This window comes from Silurus aristotelis (genome assembly GCF_946808225.1).
Source record: "Silurus aristotelis genome assembly, chromosome: 19".
Classification (NCBI taxonomy): Eukaryota; Metazoa; Chordata; class Actinopteri; order Siluriformes; family Siluridae; genus Silurus; species Silurus aristotelis.
The window spans coordinates 21932210-21957743 of record NC_139592.1 but is presented as its reverse complement, the minus strand read 5'-3'; the positions used below and the strand labels follow the sequence as shown (position 1 = coordinate 21957743).

Below are 25534 nucleotides of genomic sequence, written 5' to 3'. Positions count from 1 at the left end.
TTGCTAACAATATAATGAATCATAATAATTTTATAGATTAATAATATATGTTTAGGGAGTTCAATAGTGTTGAATTTTGCCATATTAAATGTTAAATTTATTGTGTTTTCTGCAAGAGGATATAAATAATAAGGTCAGTTTCCAGCTTTATCCCATGAAACTTTGAGTGTTTGTAGACAAGACTGATTTAGAAACAGTGTCAATAAAAATTTAGCATTTTGACCCCTCACATACTTGTGATCATGTGACATGAGTTTGAACTTTGAAACACTGTGTCGAAATGCAAGTGCTTTAGATGTTTGCAGCAGATGGAACTTTGTTATCAGGTGTCATGTTACTACTGATGGACCGTTGCGAACAATAATGATTAATGATTGATCATTAGTAAACAGTGGTGATTAGTGGTGGATCATCAGGGAACTGTGGTGTTCAGCGATGGGTCATCAGGAAACTGTAGGATCAATGGTGGGTTATTGGGGAAACTGTGGAGATCAATGGTGGGTTATTAGGGAAACTGTGGAGATCAATGGTGGGTTATAGGGGGGAAGTGTGGGGATCAACGATGGGTATTTGTGGAACAGTGTAGATCAGTAATGGGACTTTGTGGAACAGTGGTGATCAGTAATGGGACTTTGTGGAACAGTGGTGATCAGTAATGGGACTTTGTGGAACAGTGGTGATCAGTAATGGGACTTTGTGGAACAGTGGTGATCAGTAATGGGACTTTGTGGAACAGTGGTGATCAGTGATGGGACTTTGTGGAACAGTGGTGATCAGTAATGGGACTTTGTGGAACAGTGGTGATCAGTGATGGGTCATTAAGAAATTGTGTTGATCAGTAATGAGACGTTTGGTGATTGGGGAGCTGCGAGCACTGATCCTGCTTTCTCAACTCATATAATGAGCAGCTGTGATATGAACTAAAATGGTGCACTGAAAACTGCTAAAAAAAAGACTCTTTAAAAAAAAAAAAAGAAAAAAGAGTCATATAGAGTTGTGTAAACGTTTCTTTTGAAAGCTGTACCAAAGCAGCCCAAAAGTTCGCTAGAAAGCATGTCTTTCCTGAAAAGATATTGATTGAATACCTTTAAAAAACAAATATGTCCCTTATCATGTCATGAAATTTGATTACAAAGTAAAGCCAAATAAAACAAAAAACAGTATCAGGGCTGAGCAGCATGCATTCTTTTGGAATTTCAAGGACACAAGTTAATGAAAAAAGGAAAGTCAACACACACAAGTTATCGTGTCCAGGTGTGGATGATCAGTGTCTAGAAGTTTGATGATGCAACTCTTTAACTCATTTCCCCACCCAGTGACACGAGCGTGGTGTTTGGAGGCGAGTGAAGATTAGTGATCCAGAACTATAAAGAACTTCTAAAGGTAAATGCTACATTTCCATGCATGGCCGCAGGAAGTGGGGGTGCTGGGGGTGCTGGGGTGCTGCAGCACCCCCTATTGGCGAGAGAGAGATTTTTTAAAATGTAGGCCTATTAAAAATATTTTGCACAATTTATAAATTCCTTATGAATATTTTAGGAAATGATTTTGACACACGTAGGCTGTTGAGTGTATTTTGGATTTTAATTTAATGATTTTGATTAATTTAATTATATTGATTTTTCAGGTTAATTTGTAAAGTTTGGCTTTCTCTGGCAGCGCGCAAACATAGCCTAAATGCCTTGCCCTTGTGGAAGATAAAATTAGCTCTTCGTACCTTTTACAACAACATGAAGATATCAGAAAAAGAGATCGGTGGTCTCTTTCCTGCTCGTGTTCCACATCCCTCTCAAAGCGCAGAGCGGGAGGCTATAACGCGTCTTTGTGTGGAAATCTAAAACTGTTTTTTTTTTTTTTTAATGGATTCAACTTTATTATATTATGTAAGTTACCAGTATTTACTGATATTTATTTCAATGCTTTACAGGCTTTAGTGTGTTGTTTCTTTGGGTTTTTTTTATTTTGTATTATTTCAAAACAACCCCCCAACCACCGCAACACCGCCGGTATTTGGTCCACTACCACCACGGTGGTAAAAAAAAAAACTGCCATCGTCACAGCCCTATGTTCATTCATTCATTCATTCATGTATTCTAAATAGGCCCATAGGCTCTTAGGTTTTTTTGTCAAAAAAAAAAATTCACAGCACCCCTTGTTCAAAATTACTTCCAGCGGCCCTGTTTCCATACCACATCTTGTAACATTTCTTTGCGATTATTGTAAAATTTTTATTTTCCTGCCATCATCTTCACTTACTCTAACAGACCTGCAATTCGAAAAGTGGCTTACAATATTTATTTCAACATGGACGTTGTTTATTAGAAGTATCTCCTGTGCAATGTTTGAGCACTAAAACCACACCAGAAGGTGGCAGTAAAAAATCAACCCCAACAATTTCCTCCTGCAAAAAAACATGGAAGGCTCCAAACAAACACTCTCGTTGTTTCATGCAGAGTTGTTACCTGTATCAAGTTTTTTTTTTTTTTTTCCATAGAAGACCTTGGCTGAGAAAATGCACAATTTGCTCACGGAATTTGAAGGCCAGAATGCAGCATACGCACTAGTCAGAAAAGCTCCTCCTTCACTTCCAAAATCAAGATAAATGAAAGTGAAACCGTTCCGTCAAACAGATCCTTGAAACTCTCTCCAGCTGCAGACATAAACAATGGCAAGCTCCAGCACTCCACGCTCACAGAACCTTCATGAGTGCTGCTTGTGTCTTACAAAGTCGAAGAACGTCGTTACACTTCCCTGTAAGCACAACTTCTGCAGGTCCTGCTTGATCAGTGAGTATGAGGGCACAGACTCCTACAGCTGCCTGCAGTGTTCGCAGATCTTTTCCATGAAGCCTGATCAGCATGGACCTTCTGAAAAAGTCATGGACAATCTCAAGAAGATGGACCTCCACACTGAAACCACAGCAGGCACCACTACCGAACGTGAGGACGTGGCCTGTGACGTGTGCACTGAAGGCATACACACTGCCATCAAGTCCTGCCTGGTGTGTCTGGCCTCGTACTGCGAAACGCACCTCTGGCTGCACGAGCACCTTCACGCGAGGGCTGCACACACACTGGTGGACGCGACAGCTCAGCTGCAGGCCATGACATGCTCTACACATGGAAAGGTCTTGGAGGTTTACTGCTGTAACGAGGAACAACTCATCTGTTGCATGTGCATGCTGGAGGATCACAAAAGACATGACATGGTGGCAGCAGGGCAGGTAGGAAAAGGTGATTGAATGATGATAATGTCATATAATTCCTGCAGAAATAAACAAGATTATGACTTTCTAAGAATTTCCATTTCTAGGATGAGATCTTACCTTCACTTAGCTTTATATATTCACTTTAAAGAAAAGTCTTGGAACTCTCCTGTTCAATAGGATTGACAAGAACATATTATTGCCTCCACCTAGGAGAACCTGAAAAAGTCGAAGCAGATGATCACAGAGCAAGAGAAGCAGCTGAAGGAGTTTCACTTGGCTGAAAACACTCTCAAGGTAAGCGAGGTGTCTACAAGTAGATCCATTGCTTCTTCAGATGCAACTGCTTGCAAATTTCCATGAAATACTTAACGGCATGGCGTCACTGATGTCATGGTTAAGGTCGATATGTCAGGTCACCCCATCGCTGAGTATTTTCCTACAACCTCACTTCCTGCTGTGCCTTATTCCAGGACATTGCAACGGCCACAGAGGAGGAATGCGAAAGGCTTTTCAGCCAGCTGGTCCACTCTATAAAGCGCAGCGGGTCTGCGATGAAGGTCCTGATTCGAGCTCGGGAGCGAGCAGAACTGTATCGAATCAAGGAGCTGATGGATCAGGCAGAGGAGGAAATACGTGAGCTAAAGAGCAGGGAGCTCTCAAGGACTCCGAATGACTTGCTGCAGGTAATAAAGCTGATGCATGCAGGCTCATATTCTTCATAGGGCTCCAAGATCAACTTGACTGCTTTACAATAAAAGGGAACCAAATATATATTTTCAATAAAGATAATTTTTATTTTATAAATTTTATCATTTTTAACAGTCCTTGAAGCTGTTGCTTTAACCAATCAGATTTCACGTTGCCGACACCGGGGCCTTCTAGCATGCGTACAGTAACATTGGCATTTCCGCATCGTTCGATTGGATGGTCAGAGAGCGCATTAGTCAGAGCTCACAACCCCCAACTGTATTCCGCAACGGCTGGCGGAGGAGAAATCGATTTGGTTGCAGATACACTTACAAGGACACTTTTTCAAGAAAAGCTGAATATAGTATGGAAATGTCAACCAGAATAGCTCAAAACGTTTGTTCAGCTTTTCCACAAACCATTTATAGTTTCGCTTTTCTTACCCGTAGAAAAACCACAAAAACCATATGCACAGTAAAAACGCAATGAATCCCAGGTTCATTTGATGAGGTTCCTTTTAATATCGATGCTTCTGCTAGAAATGATGTATTCGTGTTTATTGGGTTTCTTGCTTTATTAATGACATTCGTTCTCGCTGTATGAGATTCCTGTCTGTGATGCAGCTCTGTTATATTGTGTTTCTGTATAATATTTAGTTTCTATAGACGTGGTGTAATGATGGTATAAAGAGGCGGATTGATTCAGGTAGGACACCACTGATGGTGGCACATTAGCGAGATCATCAGCTTGAGATTTCATGGACTTGTGGAAATGTGTTGCTAAAAATCTTCCGACAATATACCGAGTTTGAGCATGCACACAGGTCAACTTTTACTAAAATGGCAGGTGTTTTACCTAATATTAGGATCTGTTCTGGTCATTTGCCCGTGCCTGATTTGTTCTATTTATATCCGAATCTCTCTGCAGTCGACTTCTGGGAACGTCACAATGACCATCAATCCCCAGTTCTCCTTTGGAGAGGTGGTAAAATCCGTCTCTGCACTCAAAGAGCGGATCGAAGATGTATGGCAACATGAAACTGATCGGATATCGTGGGCAGGTAAGTCACATAGTGTGAGGTCGGTTTAGGTTGATGCTCAATAATACTTTGATTAACTGTGTACTATATACTCACCCAATGACTCATTTGCTTCAGTGAAAAAAGACAAGATCGTGGTTCCTTCTGAACCAAAGACGAGAAAAGACTTCCTGCAATGTGAGTAGACAACAATACGTTTGCTTTTGAGCTGCATTTGCAATCTAGAGCTACAGGATCCCTGGTTTGTGGTGATAATGATAATTGCAATTTATATACATATCCCTTTATCCAGCATTTTTTTATGTAGAATCTTCAATAAATGAATACGATATTGACAGAAGTTAAAATTATTTACTTACATTACATTTACTTACTACTGTTTGAGTAACCAGCTGCTGCTGTCTCACAGTTCTTTCCTTCACAAGATCAATAAAGTTTTATGTTTTAAGTCGAAGACTCAATTAGGTAGATGTTCAGGAGCAAGATCTTAGTGATGATTGGTCTACACCATCCTTCAACAATATTCTCCTTTCAGACTTGGTCCCACTGCACTTGGACCCTGACTCCGCCCACAGGAGCCTGAGAATATATGATGAGAAGCGAGTGGTGTGCAGCACCGAGTACCAGCCCTACCCTTACCACCCCGAACGCTTCGACTGGTGGGCGCAGGTTCTGTGCCGGGAGCCTCTGAACAGACGCTGCTACTGGGAGGCCGAGTGGGCGGGTTTGCACGGGGTGGACATAGCTGTCTCATACAGAGACATCACCCGGAAGGGGGACGGTGATGAATGCAGCTTTGGGTACAACAAACAGAGCTGGAGTTTGGATTGCGCCATATTGAAATATACTTTTGCGCACGATAATGTGGAGACTGAAATCTTGGGGCCGGTGTCGCACAAAATAGGGGTGTATCTCGATTACAAGGCTGGAGTGATGTGCTTCTACAGCGTCTCAGACACTTTGACGCTCCTCCACAGAGCGGAGATGAGGTTCACGCAGCCTCCGTATGCCGGATTTGGGTTGTATCAGGGATCCACGGTGAAGATATGCCAGCTAGATACAGAGGCAACACTGACGGAGTGAAGAGCAGAACAACTTGGAATGAATAAACAGAGGACATGAACAAATCACACTGGTTGTCAGGTGATCAGTGGTTTGAAATGCCACCACAGCTCTACAGCTGAGAGACCATGAAAAAGAATCATTATTTGCAACTCGATCCAATCACAAGAATTTCAAAGGCTCATTAGGCACCTCCTCCAAGCATGTTCCCTCTAACAGCCCCAATTCCAGAGAAGTTGGGACACGGTGTAAACTGTAAATAAAACCAGAATGCGATGATTTGCAAATCTCTTAAACCCATATTTTATTCACAAAAGTACATAGAAAACATACGTTTAAACTGAGAAAATTTACCATTTTAAAGGAGAAAAAGTCATTTTGAACTTGATGGCTGCAACACATCTCAACGGAGGGGGCAACAAAAAGTCAGGAAAAAGTAAGTGTTATTAAAATTAAACAAAAACAATTTTGCAAGTAATATTTCAGAATAATGTTAGCAAAATTGCAAAACAGTTATATCTCATGTGCACTACATAATATTAGTAAAATTTTTTAAGAATCTGGAGTAACCTCTGGGTACAAGAGGAAAAAAAAAAAAAAAAACATCAATATTGGATCATTAAAACCAGTCACGATTCTGTAATGGAAATCACTGCATGGGCTCATTAACACCTCCAGAAATCCTTGTGAACACGGTCCTCTGGACTAAAGTAGAGAAGGACCAGTGCTCAAAATAAAATCTCTAATGGTAAGGGAAGGCCCTGCATATTTAAGCAAGACAATGCTATCTGAATACGGCATGATTTTGTAGTAGAAGAGTCCGTGTCCTGCCTGCAGTCTAGACCTTTCACCATTTAAAACCATTTACCGCCTCATGAAACGAAAAATACAACAAAGGACACCCAGAACTGTTGAGCAGCTAGAATCATGTATCAGACACATATGGGAAAACATTTCTCTCCCAAAATCTCAGTAACTGGTCTCCTCAGTTCTCAGATGTATACAGTCAGAAGATGTGATGCTTCATAGTAATAAATGTTTTTGAGACCTGTTGCAGCAATCAAATTCAAAATGACTAATTCTTTCTTTAAATAGTAGATATTTTCAGTTTAAACATGGTTTTTGTGTTTAATTGTGGATAGAAACTGAATTTGTGAGATGCATATCAATCTGTTTACTTTTTTTCCCCCAAAGTAAAGTGTCCCCACTTTTTTGGTTTTGGCTAACACTGGAATAACACGAGAAATATTATTGTGCATGCAAAATTGGAACTTTTCCATTTTTTTTTTTGCTTTTTCATCATTCATTATTAAATTTCAGCTTACTTTATAAAATAAAATAGTAATAAATGTTTTCAGAATCGTAATAATTTGTAGCCCATAATGATTTGTTAATAAAACCAATAAAAAAAACCAACAAATTTCTACAAATATTTTGTTTGCTCTCATCGCTTTAAAAAAAAAAAAAGACCCAGTTATTCTTTACAAATCAGTATACAAACTGTGATCTGCACCCCAGCAGTGTGGATTTTGCATAAACACCATCTCCCAGGACAACATCTGCTCTGTAACGTTGGTCTGTCGTGGTGTAGGATCAGGAGAACCTTTGGGACGTCACAATAATGTTGACCGACTCGACGTATTTTATGGTTATACTTGTTTTTTCTTGAGTCGACAAAAAAAAAAAAAAAAAAAAAAAAAAATGCAATGCAGCGGATCATTCGAAGATCTCGTTTCTCGTAAAGAACAATCGTTACGCAAATGGAGAAGAACGTTTATTTCTGTGGTTCATTTCAACAAGCGAAAGACTAAACTGGACTCGAAGAAAACATTCTGAACGGATAAACAAAAAAATAGAATAAAAAAAGAAAAGCAGTACGCAATTTCCCTGTGGGTGATCAGGCAAGTGCTACAACACTAATGGAGTTAGTAGAACATTAATGGAGCATGGAGTCTGGCTCGTCTTTGTGGGCCTTTACGTACGCAGCAGTGTTTAGACGCTTCAAATGGAAGCCTTGCGAGTGTCGCCCCCTCGCCTTGGGGTTATAAGGAGGTCGCAGCAATCGCATTCGAAAAAGATCTAAATATGATTCACTGAAGAGAGAAAAATAATAAAAATGTGCAGTACTAATCTTAAACACAGCTGTGTTTCGTTTGATTTATTTTTTTTTATTGATCTCAAACAGGTGGTTTTTGCAATCACTGAGTTCTTGCCAAAAATGTGTACACCCTTTAACACCAATATTGGAACCGAGTGTGTTTTTCAGGTGAAAACGTGTGCTTCTGGATCACAGTTGGGTAATTTCTTGTATAAATTTAGATTTTCTGAATGTGTTTACTTATTTCGTTTTTTTTTTACATGAAACTCAATTTTTTGAAAAGATGAACATCTGCATTTGCAGTTGATTTTTTGATGACGAACTCTTATCCCAGTTTCCGTATTCCAGGGTCTGCATGTGCGAATTCCAGGGTCTGCATGTGCGAACGAAGAAAGCACATATTTACAAAACAGAACTGCTATTTACATGAGGCGGAGGAACTGCATCTGGCGGTGCAGCTTTTGCGACAATAGAATTACTCCAAAACCAAACAAACAAACAAATAAAAAAAATCCTTACTAGTATCCTTATCTTAAAGCAGCTCAAACCAAACCAAACTAAAGATCCTTCCCCATTTCTAAATAAATCAATTTGAGAAACAGAACTCTCTCATCAAATACCTTCAAGAACTCATTCATCTACAGAATGTACACTCTAATCTGCCCAATTGCTCAGCAAAGGCTTCAGGGAATTAACCCCCCCCCCCCGCCAATTCTCCTTTGAATTGTTACGCGAAGAAGACTGGCAACTGACTGTACAGCCTGAACTCCTCCTAAAGTGCAAACAGACAGCAGACACCAAAAAAGGGGACTGAGAAAAGAGAAGACAGTTATGGGAGGGAGGGCAGAAATATTAAATCTGAGTGAGAGAGGGGAGAAAGTGGAATAAGTAATAAAAAATAAAAAAAACCAGAAGAACAGAGCAATTTGGGGAGGGATGTTCACTCTCCAGAGCGACAGCACACCCTGAAGCCACACTGCAGGTTCTGACATCCACTTGCTCGGTCAGCATGAGGACCTGGACAGGACACAAGAGACGGGGAAAGAAGTCAGACATCTGAGTCGATTATAATCCCATTCTGAGGTGTTTTTGTTTGTTTTTCTATACAGAGATATTTCTTGATGAATGACTTTTTATCCGTTTAGAGTTACATTTAAGGTTACAGCATCTCTCTCGAAGTTAATAAGAGCTAAAAATCCAGAGAAAAACAGACTTTTCTGCTTGTGAATATGATCTGAAATTGCAGACTCGTTCCATGAAATGTTATACAAAAGAGGAAAGAGACCATTTACTTCTCACATGTTCATTACCACGTGGTGAAATTCTCTCTCTGCATATCACAGCAATGTTCGGAGGCTGGGGTCAGAGCACATAGGCTTGAGGGCCTCGTTTAAGGGCCCAACAACAGCAGCCTGGCAATACCGAGGCTTGAACCTCTGATCACCGAGCTCCCACTTCCACTGGTTGTAGATCAGTTTACATGTATATATGACTGTACAACTCCCTGAGTTTCTATGGAAACCAAAATTGACTAAATTAAGCGAATTAGTTTTAACCTGTGATTTTACAGTTGCATCTGGAACTATTGGCATCATAGGATGTGCCTCTCTACATCTGTTCTTGAATTATACTGCATGGAACAGCTGTTTTGTTATGAAAGTCGCCATACTTTAGCCATAAACAAGCAAACGTTACGGTATTAAGCAAATAAAAAATTTCGCTTAATACCCCCCGTGTTACCGTTGATGTTATCGCAGTAGTAGAAGTGTTCATCGTTGAGTGAGGGACACACAGACACCAGCTCATGCAGTCCCACTTCAGTGATGAACAGACACCCTGAGAGGTTTAGATGCTCCAGCAGAGGAAGTCCTCCTCCCTGAGAGAGACATCTACAACACACACGAGTTCAAATACATGATTACAATCAAACCTTTTAAGGTTCTTTCTCAGAAACAAACATACTAGCCACTAGTAGCACCAAGTTAAAAAGGGTGTGTGTGTGTGTGTGTGTGTGTGTAGTACCTCAGGCCCAAGTCTGTGATCTGATAGCATCCTGAGAGGCTGAGGAACCTCAGAGCACGACAGGCTCCTGACTGCTCAGTCCTTATCTCGCCCTCAGAAGGGCATTTAGTCCAAAGCTCAGTGCTGCCCTTTGTGGCCTGAGGCTCACACTGCTTTTCCTTTACTGTCCTTAAAACCGTGTCTGAGCCGCAGCACGCAGAGTGCCCGCACTGTTTCTCTCCCAGAGTGCCGTACAGCTGCTGGAAGTAGGTGGAGCCAATGTCAGTCCTAAAGCTCCGCCTTGTGCCACTCCTACAGCAGCATGACCTGCCTCCGGCCTGCACCCCTAAAATACCCCCATGGCCCTCACCGAGTGCGGCCACGCCTTCTTTTCTCGTCCAGTCGGCCGTGTCCTCGATGTCGGCGAGCTTGGTCGGATCCAGGACCCAGACGGGGCTGCAGCTCATGCTCCGCCCACCAGGCCTCCACTTGAAGACGAGCGCCGTGCTAGCGCGTCCCAAAGAGTAACCCGAGTGCCTGTCAAGGAGTTGGATCGCTGATGACGACGTCTTGAGAAGCTTGTTTTTGCAATCGGGGCTGTTCTTGGAAAACCTGGGTGCCGTCAGATCGCCTAATCCAACTGTCAAATTCTTCAGAGTGTAGTCGGTGATCTTCTCACAGCCCGATAGGTCCAAGTGCTCGAGCGAGCGACACACCCCCAACTCCGCCCAACTGCAAGAAAATTCAATAAAGATGTCACTGACATTGCTGTTGAACATTTAAACCATATTTAATTACATACATTCATGACAATTAATATAAAGTATTAAACTCTTACCTTTCGAAAGCCGAATCAGTAACGTCAGTTTGCGTGAGATCCAAATGGATGAGATTTGGGCAAAGACTAAGGATTTGTCGCACCTGGTTTAAACAAATAAAAAATACATATAAACACACGGTTATGTATCGTGTTGTAAAATTATTCCAGCTGCTTTGACACTTAATTATTAGGGGTGCAATGGATCGTACGGATCACGACTCGCCGATTAATACCTCATTTTTTAAACTTGCGGATTAGTCTTTTTTTTTTTTTTTTTTTTTTTTTTTTTAACGATTGCAGAGTGACGGAGCGATTGCTTTGTAATTTCGTAACTAAACAGAAAAGTCACGTGTGAATGTGAACGAGACACATCAACAACAGTGGCTAACGAAGGTCTTAACGAGCCTTCAGAGTCATTTAAAACGCATGTATGGGAGTGTTTCCTCGCTGTAACTTTTCTTGTAATAAATGGAAAGCTAATTATTTGTCTCCTCCCCTTTTTTGCTGATCCGAAATATTTTAAAAAGGGGTTATTTTTTTTAACACTAACAACATTGCTGTCAAAAACAAATAACTAACTAAATGCTTAAAATACTAGGTGTTGTTTTCTAACACGCCAACAGATTCCAGCACAAGGTTGCACGCACAGTCACAGGGAGCACTGACCTTCATAAGTCAGTGTGCCAAAAGACATCGTCCTGTGTACATAGGAAGCTGGTGCTATTCTGACCACGTGCGGACCCTGTCGCCGAACTCTCCTTACACGCGAGTTTCTAGCCAGAAACACCACCATCTCACTTCCGCACCCACCCTATTCGCCAGATTTTGGCTCCTGCCGACTTCACCCTTTTCCCGAACAGGAAGATCCAGCTGAAAGGTTACGGTTGTGACACCATTGCAAAGATCCAAAGGACACATTTCAGAAGTGTCAGGAACGCTGGGGGGCGCTGTATTGCAGCGTAAGGGGACTATTTAAAAGGTTATCGTGTAAACGTAGATAAATAAAGTACTTTCTTGTAAACAGGGTACGTCTCGAAACTTTTTGACACCACCTTGCTCACATATACGCCAGTCTGTTTCGTTTCTACAACACGGTACTGCTTGCATTCTTAGATAAATGCTAAGTTTGTTCATTTGTGTGTCCGCTGTTGAATTATACATTCTGATTGGTCATTTTTTGAAAGGAGTCTCCAGTTCCGGTGGTCGTTGCAATCTGAGGTCTATGCAATAATCTATGCCATCATTAAACTGAACACTAATTTCACCCAACAGGAAGTGAGTGATGACGAAAAAACTCCTGCCAACATCTTTCCAGCCCTGGTGCCTTCCTGGATCTGAACAAAAAGTGTTTTCAGGGACCAAGTCAGAAGCCCTATGCAAAAGGAGATCCATAGCTTCCCGTACCATTTTGCTGGAGACGGCGGAGCTGTAAGCCAGGCTGAGGGTGCGTACCGATGACCCCACGGCCGGGAGAAGGTTCTGGATCATTCCATTCAGCAGCTTCTTTTCTTTGCGCACGGCGCTGACAGCCAGCGAGTCCTCGCACGCTTCCTCTGCACAAACACAAACACGTATTACACTCACGTCCGGCTCTAAGCGGAAAGGGAAAAAAGGCGCCAAAAAGGAAACCAACCCGATTCATCAACGTCTGCATCCTCGTCCCACTCCTGATAGGCTCGTCCTTCCTCCTGCAGGTTCCGCACCCAGTCTTCATCAGGATCCTGGTCTGGCTCCCCCGGAGGACCACGGTAATAATCACCTGGGGGAAAGATACGCGTTCTGTTTGCCAAAGACAAGACCAGAGACTCTACAGACATTTGATACACGCTCACAAGAACAACTAAAAAGGATCGGTTTAAACTAGGCGATGAACCCGAACACGTCTGTCTTACTTATTTCAAAACCTACTTTATGGTTAATCACAGGAGCTCACATGGAAGTTTTAAATCATATATCGCACGCATGTCGAATGGGCAGATAAAAACTACTGTCAGATGTTTTGCAAGTATCTTTTGGTGACCCAATACGCCGAGTCATCCCAGCACAGCAAGCTTACCCCTTCATAATGACACTGCAGCTTTTGGATTTCCTGTCAGACTATAAAGTTCTCAAGGAAACCAATTCATCTACAGTGCTGCTTGTTGGAATCTTGAGAGGGCTGAGGGTATGCAAATTGAATATCTCATTACTGGGTAATGAAATCCTTCAAGGACAGATCCTCAGACGATGCTGCTTCTCTTACATTACTACTTCTACAGCACGTTCTGCAGAAGTGATGCAGCAACAACAACAACAACAAAAAAAAATCACTGGACGAAGAAAAAGCAAAAGAAAAACATTGTCTAAATAGTGACATGAGGAAAAGGTTTTCATTTATCGAAGGAGTTTCCAGTGTCAACAATTTGTTGGATTTAATATTATGATGATATTGTGGTGTGCAACAAAAACGCTGTCATGACTGTGACACTTCATGTCGTTCTCCTCAAAGGTCACGTGATCACCGCGTGACCTTCCAATGACGTGCAATCATAGTTCACGCCACTAAAACAAACGACATGTAAGACAGGTGTCTCACCTCTGGCCCAGCGAACCGGGTACAGGTGTCTCCACAGCGAGCCCGTTTTAACCACCTCCGCCCAGCTGCGGCACACCTGGCTGCAGCGACACAGGTCCTCCGGGCCCAGGTACCGAAACAGCCGCACCATGACCTCCTGCGGGAGAGCGGAGATGTGCATGCTCGCGTGCCCGTCGCATTCTGCAGGACAGGAATAAAAACATGACACGTGCTATAAACACAGTTTACATGTCTCTCTGAGATTGTTTAAAAAATGCAGAGGATGAAGTTCACACTGCAGGTGTGGTGACGTGGTTTTTATTCATAAATATATTATTAAGATCTAAACTGAAGGCATCAGCTGACTTTGGTGCTTGGACCCCTCAATGTGGACCCCACAAATCAGGCATCGCAGATCACAACGTGAGAAACACGGCAACGTTGGTGTAATGATGCATTCATGTAACGCAATACATAATTTCTTCCTGGGAGAATCCCTCACCATCCTCGGTCTTCTCATGGTCGGAGTATTTGAAGACCTTGTGAAGCTCCTCGGCCTGACTCCACAGGTTTAAGCCTTTCAGCACCTCGGCGGCCGCGTCCCACCGCTGCTGGCTGCAGTGCTGCGCTATCACCTGTCTCTTAATGGCCTTCAGCTCTTCGTAGGTGAAATACTCCATCAGCATGGGCTGGAACACCTGAGTCAGGTACACAGGAGAAGAACATGGGTGAGACAGGTGCAGTGAAGACGCAGAGTAACCGGAGTGTATAGTGAGGTATACAGCAGTGGTGTGATTCTGTGTTGTGCTACATAATCTCATGTTTTTTTGGCTCAAGGCTCAAACATTCCTCCAATCATAATTGGAGCAGCTGTACCAACAAAACCCTTAAAGCTCTCAAGCTGAAATTCTCGCAACATTAAACAGATAAAAACGTATGGTGTGACCCTCTTTTATACTCAAGCAATTGTTCACGTTGGAAAATCTAGTGGAACATCTTCCCAGGAGAGTGGAGCTTATTAGAACTGCAAATAGGGAATAATGTAGTGTACAGGTGTCTACCCTTACCTCCTCTTCCTCCTTCATGTGAGGAAGGAAGTCCTGGGTGAAGGCTTCCAGGCGCTCTTTCAGCTGCCGTGCATAGTTCAGCTGTTCACACTCGCTCTGTTGGATAAAACATCAATACACACGAGTGTTCATGCGTCATTTCTCAACACTGCACCGCTACACACACATGCACACAAACGGTTAACCAGAGCACACCTGTAATCGCACTGCAGGTGTGTCATGCTGCCTTTATTTACTACACCACGCCTAATGCCACTTAATAACAGCTTCCTGTGATGTCACACCGGAGGTCATGCTGCTCGAGCTTAAAACGCGCCAATTATAAGCTTTTAAAAGCCGGAGCTTCTATGAGCTGTTATTATCTGGCAAGAAAACATTTCCTTTTCCTGATTCCGAGCTCCTATAATCACACACCACAAAACACGCTACAGCAGGTGGGATCAGTTTGAGGAACTTTGAGAAAAGACCAGAAGTTCTTCACACAACAATAATGATTTTTTTTTTTAATCAACTGTGCACTGGACAGTTCTGATGTGGTGGCGGTGAAACTCGGTCCAACTCTCAACAATTCATTAGACAATAGAATTAAAAAAACTAGCATTTGCTGCAGAAGACGAGTCCAGGGTCGAATTTCTGACACAGGAAGACATTCTTTCTAATAGGACAAGCTAAATTTTTTGTCTAGCCCAGCACTAGTATTATAATTATAATAATAATACATTTTATTAATGGGCGCCTTACATATCACATTAGAGAACATGGTGCTGGGTAAGATGTCGGCCTTCTTAACAGCGCCGTGTTAATGTTCCGTGTTTGCAGCGAACCTTTGAAATGCGAGACTGAAAGGCTGCGCTTCAGTTCACCACAACAGCCTGAGTCATCGCAGCTCTGCACAGTCAGCCTCCGCCCTGAGCAGTGTAGGCACCAACAACCCTCCCTCACGGCCTGCACTAACCCTTCCCGAGTGCGACCCGATTAATGAGCGGATTCCGGAGTAACCTTGGGTGCGAAAGCGATCCCGTATCGATGTCCTTGTTTTGGGATGGGCGAACCAATTGTAATCACACGGCGTCGATCTCGAACATGTCTGGCCTTCCCAAATAAACAGAGGCACACAAACTCGAGGGAAAAAAAAGTGTGTTATTACATCACTCATTCCTTCCTGTTACAACGGAACACAATGTCCTAATTCCCGGATTGCCGAGCAGGCTTAGGAAAGCCGAGGAACAGCGGTTTCACTTTATTATCCATCCGTAGTTCCAATTTAATCTACATAATTATTTGGTATATCCATCAACGCAGAACTCCTCTAGTATCTTTTTCCTTTTACAGCATTTCTAGCATTTGGCAGACGTTTGTAACTATTTATCTCATTCAAGAGGCATGAAACTTTCCCTTAACTTGAACTAGGAGACCCGAACCTGTTCCAGTGGCCAGACCTACTGATCTCACCTTAGATCAGTACTTGAAGCTGGTAGCAGAAGCATCCATAATACAAATCCATGTTCCAATAGACCGACAGTGTATCAGAAATTCAAGCGTTAATGTAACCCTGTTATTTTCAACAGTCATTAACCGACTTCTGAGCAGTGTAAATAAACCCATAACACCATGCAGGAAAACTGATACAAGCATGAAAAAAATAACTGAATATAATCATGATATTGCAGAAAACAGTTTGAGGAAACACGTCCGCATGAACCGCTTCCTGTGTTATATAAGAGTCATCAGTACCAACAGGCACCGCTTTTCAGCCACCCAGGTAATATTTATGACATAATGCGGTTATATAATTCACCACACACACACACACACACACACACCTCGACATTCCTGAGGCCTTTTTCGAACAGCGACAGCATCTCGGAGAGCTTGTTGTCGGAGTGCACGTTGTAGGTGGTGCGGCTGCGCTGCTGCAGCAGCTCGATGATGCACTCGTTCTCAATCTGCTCGTGGATCTTGAACTCCTTGAAGGTGGCGCAGAGCGTCTGGAGGAACGCGCGGAAGTCATTGTTGTTGGAAAAATTCGTCTTCGACAGCTGGGAAAAAAATTTCGACGATTATTACTACACCGAGGCGCATCAGATTTTCAAATCCGATTGACCAGGGACAGACAAAGGGGGCGGGGCATTTTTGCATAACGGCACGTTTGGACTGTAATTCCTGGCTGATACATGAGCCAGGGGTAAATAACAACGTGCTCGCTCTAACGTTATTGTTTCTACAGTAACGCCTCATACACAGGGACTTGTATGGCAGATGCTCCATATAGTCCAATAATAATTAACAAGCAACCTTGGGGGTGACACTGAACCACTATATAACTGATCATTTCCCCTGTTGTTTTTCGTTCCTCCTTCCCCTCACATACGATTGTTCTGCCACCGTATACAAATACATTAAAAGAGAAATGTACTTGATAGGTTACACAGGAAAATAAAACAAACTACACATACACACACACTGACTCCAGAGTTACGTGTCCACCAATTACCTGTCTGCTGTAAACGTGCAGGACGTGACCAACCTCTACTTTATGGCTTCGAGAGCTTTTTCTCTTTTCTATTTGCAGTACAGGTGCATGAATCGAATTCAAAGCAAGTGTAAAACAGTTTGTTTTCGCAAACAATATTCCTTATATATTACATTCTCATACATCACATTATATCAGACTCTGTTTATCTATGATAAAGTTGTATAGGAGTTTTTAAACCAACCTATGGAAAGCCATTAGGGTCAGTTTACAGGAGAAAACGGCAGTGATATTTTATATTGGTTTAATATGTAATTGTTAACGGAAAATCGATCTGGATGTGAATTGCTGTGTTTAATATGTACATATTTTATTTGTATGTATACACTGTGCACTTTTAAAACACTGTGCTGATATGCACATTGGAATGCAAAAACAAATCCTAGTCTAAATAGATTTGATCCTGTCCAGTCCTGCCAATCTGGTGTTTTTAACACAATTGTAACCTCAGAGAGACACAAAGTCCAGTAGTGTTTACAAATTTTTAGTTTTCTTTCACACATTTCCAGGAGACTTTCAAGGGGATCGAGGTCTCATTAGACTTTATATTCTCCTGCATCATCATCATCATCATCATCATCAAAATCATTAATCATCCTCCTCCTCCTCCTCATTAACCAATCATCCTTATCATCCTCCACAATCCTCCTCATCCATTATCCTGCTTATCATCTTCCTCCTCCTCTTTACCATCATCATTATCAATCCTCCTCATCCATTATCCTGCTTCTCACCATCATCCTCATTATCAATCCTCCTCATCCATTATCCTGCTTCTCATTATCTTACTCCTCCCCACCATAATCATCCTCATCCATTATCCTGCTTCTCATGATCTTCCTCCTCCCCACCATCATCATCCTGCTTCTCATCATCATCCTCATCATCAATCCTCCTCATCCATTATCCTGCTTCTCATTATCTTCCTCCTCCCCACCATAATCATCCTCATCCATTATCCTGCTTCTCATGATCTTCCTCCTCCCCACCATCATCATCCTGCTTCTCATCATCATCCTCATCATCAATCCTCCTCATCCATTATCCTGCTTCTCATTATCTTCCTCCTCCCCACCATAATCATCCTCATCCATTATCCTGCTTCTCATGATCTTCCTCCTCCCCACCATCATCATCCTGCTTCTCATCATCATCCTCATCATCAATCCTCCTCATCCATTATCCTGCTTCTCATTATCTTCCTCCTCCCCACCATAATCATCCTCATCCATTATCCTGCTTCTCATGATCTTCCTCCTCCCCACCATCATCATCCTGCTTCTCATCATCATCCTCATCATCAATCCTCCTCATCCATTATCCTGCTTCTCATTATCTTCCTCCTCCCCACCATAATCATCCTCATCCATTATCCTGCTTCTCATGATCTTCCTCCTCCCCACCATCATCATCCTGCTTCTCATCATCATCCTCATTATCAATCCTCCTCATCCATTATCCTGCTTCTCATTATCTTCCTCCTCCCCACCATAATCATCCTCATCCATTATCCTGCTTCTCATGATCTTCCTCCTCCCCACCATCATCATCCTGCTTCTCATCATCATCCTTATCATCAATCCTCCTCATCCATTATCCTGCTTCTCATCCACTTCACCATCATCATCCTCATTATTAATCCTCCTCACCCATTATCCTGCTTATCATCATCATCATCCTCGTCATCAATCCTCCTCATCCATTATCCTGCTTCTCATCATCTTCATCATCATCCTCATTATCAATCCTCCTCCACCAATATACTGCTTCTGATCATCTTCCTCCTCCTCACCATCATCATCCTCATTATCAATTCTCCTCATCCATTATCCTGCTTCTCACCATCCTCATCCTCCTCCTTCTCACAATCCTCATCAATCAATCCTTCATCATCCTCATCCTCACACAGCTCAGGTGCACTTGACGGCTATTAGCCTCCTGCTAGCACGTAACACACGTAGTAAACGACTAAGGCTAGTAAGTCAAGCTAGCGAGCAGAAAACTATATCACTTTACACTTACACACCGTGTTCAATTAATCATAAATTCACAAAATGAAAGAATTGATAAATTAACATTTAACTGTAAATATAAATATTTCTAGTAATAATAATGTGCTGCTTTATTACAGATAATATGGATAGGATGCTAGCATAACTAGCTAACAGCGCAAACATATTGATGTAGTCGACGTGTGAAATTGTGCAACTGCGTTATATATTATTTGTTTTAATATTTTTGTTTATAATTGTTACGAATATAAGGGTTGTTTTATTGTTGAACGTGACGCAGAAGCGGAAAAACGAACCGCGCAGTTGAACTTGCAAATAACCGCAAGATGCCGTCGGATTGTTTTCTAAGGAAGAATTGATCAATTATAAATAAAAGTAAAAAAATATTTGACCTTATCGCAGTAAAGGCCGACCAGTTGCTTCATTCGCCAGTGCGGTCCGGTGAACACGTCCACCTCGTCGGGAAAAGGAGCCATGTCGCCTCGCCATACACACACACATCCACAAACACAGACACTCCTCTCTCTGACGCTCTAGTTCTGTGTGCGTGTGCGCGCACGCACGTACGAACGTACACGGGTACGCGCACGCGCACGGTTACTCCTACTTTCTCTGGTTCTCAGTGTGACCGTGAACGCGCACGCACGCACACTACTCCCTCGCCTCCCTGACGCGCACTCGCTGTCACGTGATCTGCTCTCCCTTATCAGGAGTGATGGGAAGATCGGATCATTTTAGTGACTCGGTTCTTTGAATCTTGTTCATCAAAATAAACGAATCTTTATCTGATTAATTTAGTTCATCAGAAATAAACACTTCTACATACACGCACTATGACTATAGTTCCAATAATCAAAACATGACAATGCAGCCAAGAGCACATTAGTATAAGACTGATATAATCTTGTCATGGCAAACATTTTGTCATTGTGGTCCATTATATAGAAATATTTAGAGTTTGATGCCACATTTATATAATGTAAATATCTTAAGAAATGCATGTGCAATAACTGCTACTACACATTTCATGCAGTATATTTCAATTAGATTAGAAATTCATGGAATGTACAGCATCTATACTTAATATATAACTGAATAACGCATATTTTTTAAAATAATTTCTTGCATTTTATTTCATTATATGGTGAGCAACTGCACTAACAATTTCCCTGTGGTATCAGTAAATCAGTATTCTGATTCAAACCTATTATGCTGATATACAAACCACAGTAATAACCAGAAATGGTTTCGATGTCCAATTCTGCATACATGTACCTCATAAGGTGTTACGTAAAATAAGAACAAAAAGACACAGTTTTGAGACAAAATACATTAATGAACGTACAATTTTATTTCTGAGCATCTGAAAGATGACGTACTGAGGAAGAAAAAATAATTGAGTTTTGAGAAGTTCGGATGAAACCGAACACCCTGAAGCTCGTCTGCTTTCATGATCTACAGAAGATCTGTGTGAATGTTAGAAAGGCATGCAGAGGCACGTCTTTCTTATTCTGATTTGAGAAGTTCGGATAGACAATAAAGAATAGATTACTCACACACCCATACATCGTATATATATATATATATAAAAAATCAAACACTAATTGTTTCATTCATCTACCGGCGAGAAGAGAGACAGTTACTGTAGATGCAGTGCAGTTATTCGCTGCAAGTCCGCTACTTCACAGAAATAGATTACGTCCCAATATGAAACTACTTTTCCCCTTTGAAATCCGTTCTTAACACAAATCTCCGCCTTCGAAAACATCGAGAAATGCCGTACAGAGTAGAAGTGTGATGTTTAAGCCTGTCTTCATAGTAGCTTGCTTGGTCCACTGTTTTATTTATTTATTTATTTATTTATATCCCCCCCCCCCCCCCCCTTGATTTTTCTTCGGTGTAGTGATGATTCTGCACTGAAAGCGAGGGGCTCGTATATTTGCTAGTCAGCCTGCAACATTTCTTCGATCTCACGGTCCCAGTTTTCGTCTTTGTTATCCGTTTCGGCTACCACCTCGTATTCCTGCAACTCCTGCTGCAGCTCCCGCTCCCAATCCGAAGCATCTTCTGAAAAAAGAGAAAGAGTCGGAGAGAGTCTCACAGACATTATGCTATAAACATGAAAAGTTTGTGGACACCTGATTATAAGATTGTGTGATTTTTGAACATCCCATTCCACATCTAGTCCCCATTTGCTTTTATAAGAACCTCCACCTCTTCTGGGAAGATGTTCCCCTAGATTTTAGAGTGTCCTCATGGAGATTTCATTCAGCTACAAGGGTTTTAGTAAAATCAGGTACTGATGTAGGTGAGGTGAGAAGGCCTGGGTGCTGTCGGAGTTCCAACTCAACCCAACCCAACCCAACTCAACCCAACCCAACTCAACTCAACTCAACTCAACGACAAGACTAAATAGGTGTGAATGAACCCAGCCCCAAATCCTTACCTAGCTCACCTTCTTCATTTTTCTTATCCAGAACCAACTGCTCCATCTCTTTCCTCAAGTCCTCCTGGTTGATGTTGCACGAGTCAAACGCGTCGCTTACGAACTCGGATACGCCGGGGCTGGTCGAGATCTCCTCCTCCTCATGATGCTGTCGGGGGGAAAATCCAAACTGATCAGCTTATCATCCATAAGAGCAGAGCTCAAGGACAGAACGTGCGACATGAAATACAGAAAACAGAACATGGTGTACAGTTAAAAAGTGTGTAAATATCTAAAGCTAGTTTTGTACCTGATTGGACTTGGGTTTGGTGTTGATGGTTGTAGGAGGTGTTTTTGGTCTTCTGGATTCTGAAAAATAAAACAGGTCATTTAACGCAGGAAAACCAGATGGCAAGAATTTGAGACGTGAACCCCCTGAAATAAAACATCACACTTTCAAAAACATCTACATTGTTTTAAAAAATTTTGCCGACATCTACTTTATGCGTCTTATACCACAGTGATGGGACACGCCACTGCTCTGAGCCAGTCAGATATGGCTTGTTGATCTTAACTTCAGTCTTTTTCCCCAACATCTACTATCCATCTGCCTCTATCCATCCTCCCATCCAAAAAACCCACAAAGAGATAGAACCTGTAGTGTTTTCGCTCTCTGGATCGGCTCCGTTCTTGTCGTCGTCTCTCCTTTCCGCAGCCTGCTGCTGGGCCGCCAGCGCCGTGAGCTGAGCCGACTGTCTGATCAGAGACACTCGGTAGAAATAGTTCCTCCAGAACACCTCCTCTTTCACGCTGAAAGACGTACAATAAAAGGTAAACTACAAGTGCACAATCACCAGAGGATTTAATGCTTCTACAGATGCATTCAGATGTTTTGTGGACACATGTGCAGCTAGTTCCCCTTTTCTTCCATACTATGGTCACTAGAGCTCACTGTAGTATCGCTTTACATCTTCATGAACGTCTCGGAGATCCTCAGAGAAATTCTCTCGCTGGTTCATGAAGGTTAAATTGAAACAGTTGAAGAAACAGTACCGACTGCGGTTTGCCCTCTGAGAACGGGAAAGATTCAGTTCAGAACCGTTTACGCATCACCAGCTCTCGTTCTCACTCACTGTTTAGGAACCAAGTCGAAGCGCATCCTGTTGAGCAGCTCGTCTTCCTGCAGCATGACCAGAGCCACGGGATACATCTGCTCCACGTCGAAGTGGAACTGCACGCCTGCCGGAGGGTCTCGAAGGAAGTTCCTTTTGTCCTGAAAGACGGATTGCAGACTATTTCAGCATTTACATTTTACGCCATTAAACAGATGCTTTTATCCAATTATCTCATTTTTACACTCAAAGGTTGGGGGTTAAGGGCCTTAACTCAGGGGCCCAGCAGTGGCAGGTTGGTGGTGCTGAGATTTGAACTCATGACCTTGTGATCCACCATCATATCCACTGAGCTCCCGCTAGCCTCTAGTTTATTAGCTAAAATGTTACCTATTCTGATCTCGATTCTGATTGGTCAGAATGTTTTGACATTCATTTACAATTTTTTTTCCCCGTTTTTGGTTCGAGGCAGTAAAGCTGTAAAATTTCCAACGTTGTCGTGTCATGAGGAGTGTTTATAACTGAGATTGAAGAATTGTGGCGTCTCAGTGTGTTACACAGATAATGCAAAAAATATATTGTATTAAAAAAAAAGTGTATCGACTTACAGCTGACAAAGCCAAGATCTGCTGCTGGATGGTCTCCTCTTCACTGTAACCCACCCAGGGAGGCACAGCTGTATCTACACGCCCAGAGAAAAGGAGGAAGACCGAGACAAAAGACTTGAGAAAATGATCTTTATCATAATAAATATATTCGAGTCGATATTATACACCGGTACCTGTTTTCTTGGCGTTCTTCTCCTGAACAAACTTTTCCTGCTCTTTCTGGAAATCTCCCAGAATAGTCTGAGGACAAAGAGATAGGCAATGAAACCACTATGAGACAGGGACATACAGTAAGACAAATACAGACACATAAACACAAAAAAAAAAACAACAACATTGTGCTGAGTTTGCAACTTGTAATTCCCCACTTACAACTGGAAAAACCACCCAGAAAACATGCCCTAAACTCAGAACGAGTGCGTTTATTTATTTGGACTTGAGGAATAAAAGTATTGGGACGCCCTGAAGTTTCCAGGACCATGTGATTCTTCCACAACCACAATTGTATATGATTTCTTCATCAGCGGTAGCGTTGAATTTTCCCACCACTGGTCCAGCGTTGACGATGCCCCTGTGAACATAGTAACAGGAGGATCGGGAAGAAGCTCCATCACACCTTATCGATGATGCCGTCGATGTTTCCTCCTTCCACCGACTTTTTGATGGTGCTCGCCGTTTCCGCCACCGACTCCGTGATCTTCTTGGTTGCACTGCTCGCGAAGTTCAGAATGTATCCTTGGGAAGGCAAAAGAAATACATCAATATTAGACCAGACAATTTAACACAATCATCAATGTTGGAATGTACCATTGTTTATTTCACCTTCAATCTGAAATCAGAATCTGATATTGAGAAGTTTCCTAGGTTACATGTCCATGTGGTATTTAAGTATAAAGATTAGGAAAGGTACAGTGTAAATACAGGAAAAAGAAGCTCTCCAGTCTCTGGAGGTGCTTTTTATTAGTAGATTGCTGGATTTCTGCTCTGTTCTCATCTTTATGATCATCATAAGAGATAATCTGGAATCTAGAATAAATGACCTGGTTGACTCTTAACACCATCAGTTGTTTATTTGTATTATGATTATAGTTTTTAATGGAATGTCATCTAACCGCTCAGGCCTTTGGCTTGCTGGAGCATCGGTTGCTCGTCTCCCATGTCCTCCTGCTTGTTTACTTCACTGCTCTCCGCGACCTGCTCACTTCCGCATGGTTCCTCCTCACCCCGGAGTCCGTCTGCTGTGTGTCCGGGTGTGGACTCGATACCGAGCCACGTCCCCCAACTTTTAAACATCTTATATTTTCGTGCTCAAAACAAACCGATTAAATGTATAAATATACAGTCTTCCTGCTAATGACAGATGCTAGTCCATGATCCACCTCTTTCCACGTAGAGCTACATAACACATAACAGCGGCAGCGCACTTGCGTACTACGTCACATGCAAAAAAAAAAAAAGAAAAAAGCAGGCTCCGCCTACCGTCGCTTTGGCTACGGCGGTGCACCGTTCCGAGGTGCTGCGTAGCACGGAAGCGGAAGTACGACGCATCAACGACAACGGAAACAGCGCTCTCTAGTGGACTAAAAGGAAACATATAATATTAACATAGCGAACATTAGATTCAAGCTTCTTTATTAGCATGACAAATATACAGTTATTAAATTAACATTAATTAATAAATAAACATACATTTGTTTGTTTGTTTGTTTATATAAAAACAAACAAACAAATGTATGTTTATTACAAATATTTGTGTAATAATTTGTATATAATAAACAAATAATAAATAATAATTAAGTAATACATATAAAAATATAAAAAATCAATAAATAAATAAATAAACAGGAGCTACATCACCCAAAATAGAGTAACATCACCCAACATAGAGCTACATCACCAAACATAGAGCTATATCACTCAACATAGAGCTACCTCACTCAAAAATAGTGCTACATCATTCAACATAAAGCTACTTCACTCAACATAGAGCTACATCACTCAACACAGAGCTACATCACCCAACATAAAGCTACATCACTCAACATAGAGCTACATCACCCAACATAGAGCTACATCACTCAACACAGAGCTACATCACCCAACATAGAGCTACATCACCCAACATAGAGCTACATCACCCACAAATAGAGCTGCATCATTCAACATAGAGCTACATCACCCAACATAGAGCTACATCACTCAACATAGAGCTACACCACCCAACATAGAGCTACATCACTTAACATAGAGCTACACCACCCAACATAGAGCTGCATCACCCAACATAGAGTTACATCCCTCAAAAATA

At 42.0% G+C, this 25534-nt stretch overlaps 4 protein-coding genes across 8 annotated transcripts in view; 1 reads left to right on the top strand and 3 right to left on the bottom strand.

The window, feature by feature from the left end:
* Nucleotides 1-25534, bottom strand: part of LOC310715159 (AP-1 complex subunit sigma-2) — a 105859-nt gene that overhangs the window by 35512 nt on the left and 44813 nt on the right. The gene's annotated exons all lie outside the window — the stretch shown is intronic.
* Nucleotides 199-7230, top strand: ftr92 (finTRIM family, member 92). Its single transcript, XM_083521399.1, has 8 exons — nt 199-529; nt 1317-1383; nt 2495-3223; nt 3419-3502; nt 3679-3891; nt 4823-4955; nt 5052-5111; nt 5470-7230. The coding sequence occupies exons 3-8, from the start codon at nt 2666-2668 to the stop codon at nt 6015-6017; spliced, it is 1596 nt and encodes a 531-aa protein (XP_083377525.1). The 5' UTR covers nt 199-529; nt 1317-1383; nt 2495-2665; the 3' UTR covers nt 6018-7230.
* On the bottom strand, nt 7754-20290 carry fbxl5 (F-box and leucine-rich repeat protein 5). 3 transcript variants are annotated; one of them, XR_014530241.1, is made up of 12 exons: nt 19474-20290; nt 16360-16575; nt 14537-14632; nt 13972-14167; nt 13491-13670; nt 12549-12674; nt 12320-12468; nt 10934-11016; nt 10117-10827; nt 9835-9983; nt 8893-9111; nt 7754-8416 (listed from the first exon to the last, which is right to left on the bottom strand). XR_014530241.1 is itself a non-coding variant. In XM_083521379.1 (11 exons), the coding sequence occupies exons 1-11, from the start codon at nt 19555-19557 to the stop codon at nt 9035-9037; spliced, it is 2067 nt and encodes a 688-aa protein (XP_083377505.1). In that variant the 5' UTR covers nt 19558-20290; the 3' UTR covers nt 7754-9034. The 3 variants fall into 3 exon arrangements, 1 of the variants encoding a protein (XP_083377505.1); XR_014530242.1 differs by having other exon boundaries at nt 7754-8396; nt 8928-9111; XM_083521379.1 differs by having other exon boundaries at nt 7754-9111.
* Nucleotides 20397-24685, bottom strand: syap1 (synapse associated protein 1). Of its 3 annotated transcripts, none has more exons than XM_083521411.1 (9): nt 24339-24685; nt 23843-23961; nt 23400-23466; nt 23227-23300; nt 22640-22779; nt 22162-22316; nt 21817-21875; nt 21528-21675; nt 20397-21148 (listed from the first exon to the last, which is right to left on the bottom strand). In XM_083521411.1, the coding sequence occupies exons 1-9, from the start codon at nt 24517-24519 to the stop codon at nt 21024-21026; spliced, it is 1068 nt and encodes a 355-aa protein (XP_083377537.1). In that variant the 5' UTR covers nt 24520-24685; the 3' UTR covers nt 20397-21023. The 3 variants fall into 3 exon arrangements, with proteins under 3 accessions (XP_083377537.1, XP_083377538.1, XP_083377539.1); XM_083521412.1 differs by having other exon boundaries at nt 21537-21675; nt 24339-24668; XM_083521413.1 differs by lacking the exon at nt 20397-21148 and adding an exon at nt 21413-21446 and having other exon boundaries at nt 21491-21675; nt 24339-24668.

Excerpts from the sequence above, each read along its gene's own strand:
- fbxl5 (XM_083521379.1), bottom strand. The coding sequence starts at position 19,557 with ATGGCTCCTTTTCCCGACGAGGTGGACGTGTTCACCGGACCGCACTGG. Across the intron at positions 12,675-13,490 it reads CCCGGTTCGCTGGGCCAGAG|GTGATTATTACCGTGGTCCT; the intron begins GTGAGACACCTG and ends TCTTTCCCCCAG. Across the intron at positions 10,828-10,933 it reads ACTGATTCGGCTTTCGAAAG|TTGGGCGGAGTTGGGGGTGT; the intron begins GTAAGAGTTTAA and ends ATTTTCTTGCAG.
- syap1 (XM_083521411.1), bottom strand. The coding sequence starts at position 24,519 with ATGTTTAAAAGTTGGGGGACGTGGCTCGGTATCGAGTCCACACCCGGA. Across the intron at positions 23,962-24,338 it reads GCAAGCCAAAGGCCTGAGCG|GATACATTCTGAACTTCGCG; the intron begins GTTAGATGACAT and ends TGCCTTCCCAAG. Across the intron at positions 23,467-23,842 it reads TCGACGGCATCATCGATAAG|ACTATTCTGGGAGATTTCCA; the intron begins GTGTGATGGAGC and ends CTTTGTCCTCAG.
- ftr92 (XM_083521399.1), top strand. The coding sequence starts at position 2,666 with ATGGCAAGCTCCAGCACTCCACGCTCACAGAACCTTCATGAGTGCTGC. Across the intron at positions 3,503-3,678 it reads TGGCTGAAAACACTCTCAAG|GACATTGCAACGGCCACAGA; the intron begins GTAAGCGAGGTG and ends GCCTTATTCCAG. Across the intron at positions 3,892-4,822 it reads CTCCGAATGACTTGCTGCAG|TCGACTTCTGGGAACGTCAC; the intron begins GTAATAAAGCTG and ends ATCTCTCTGCAG.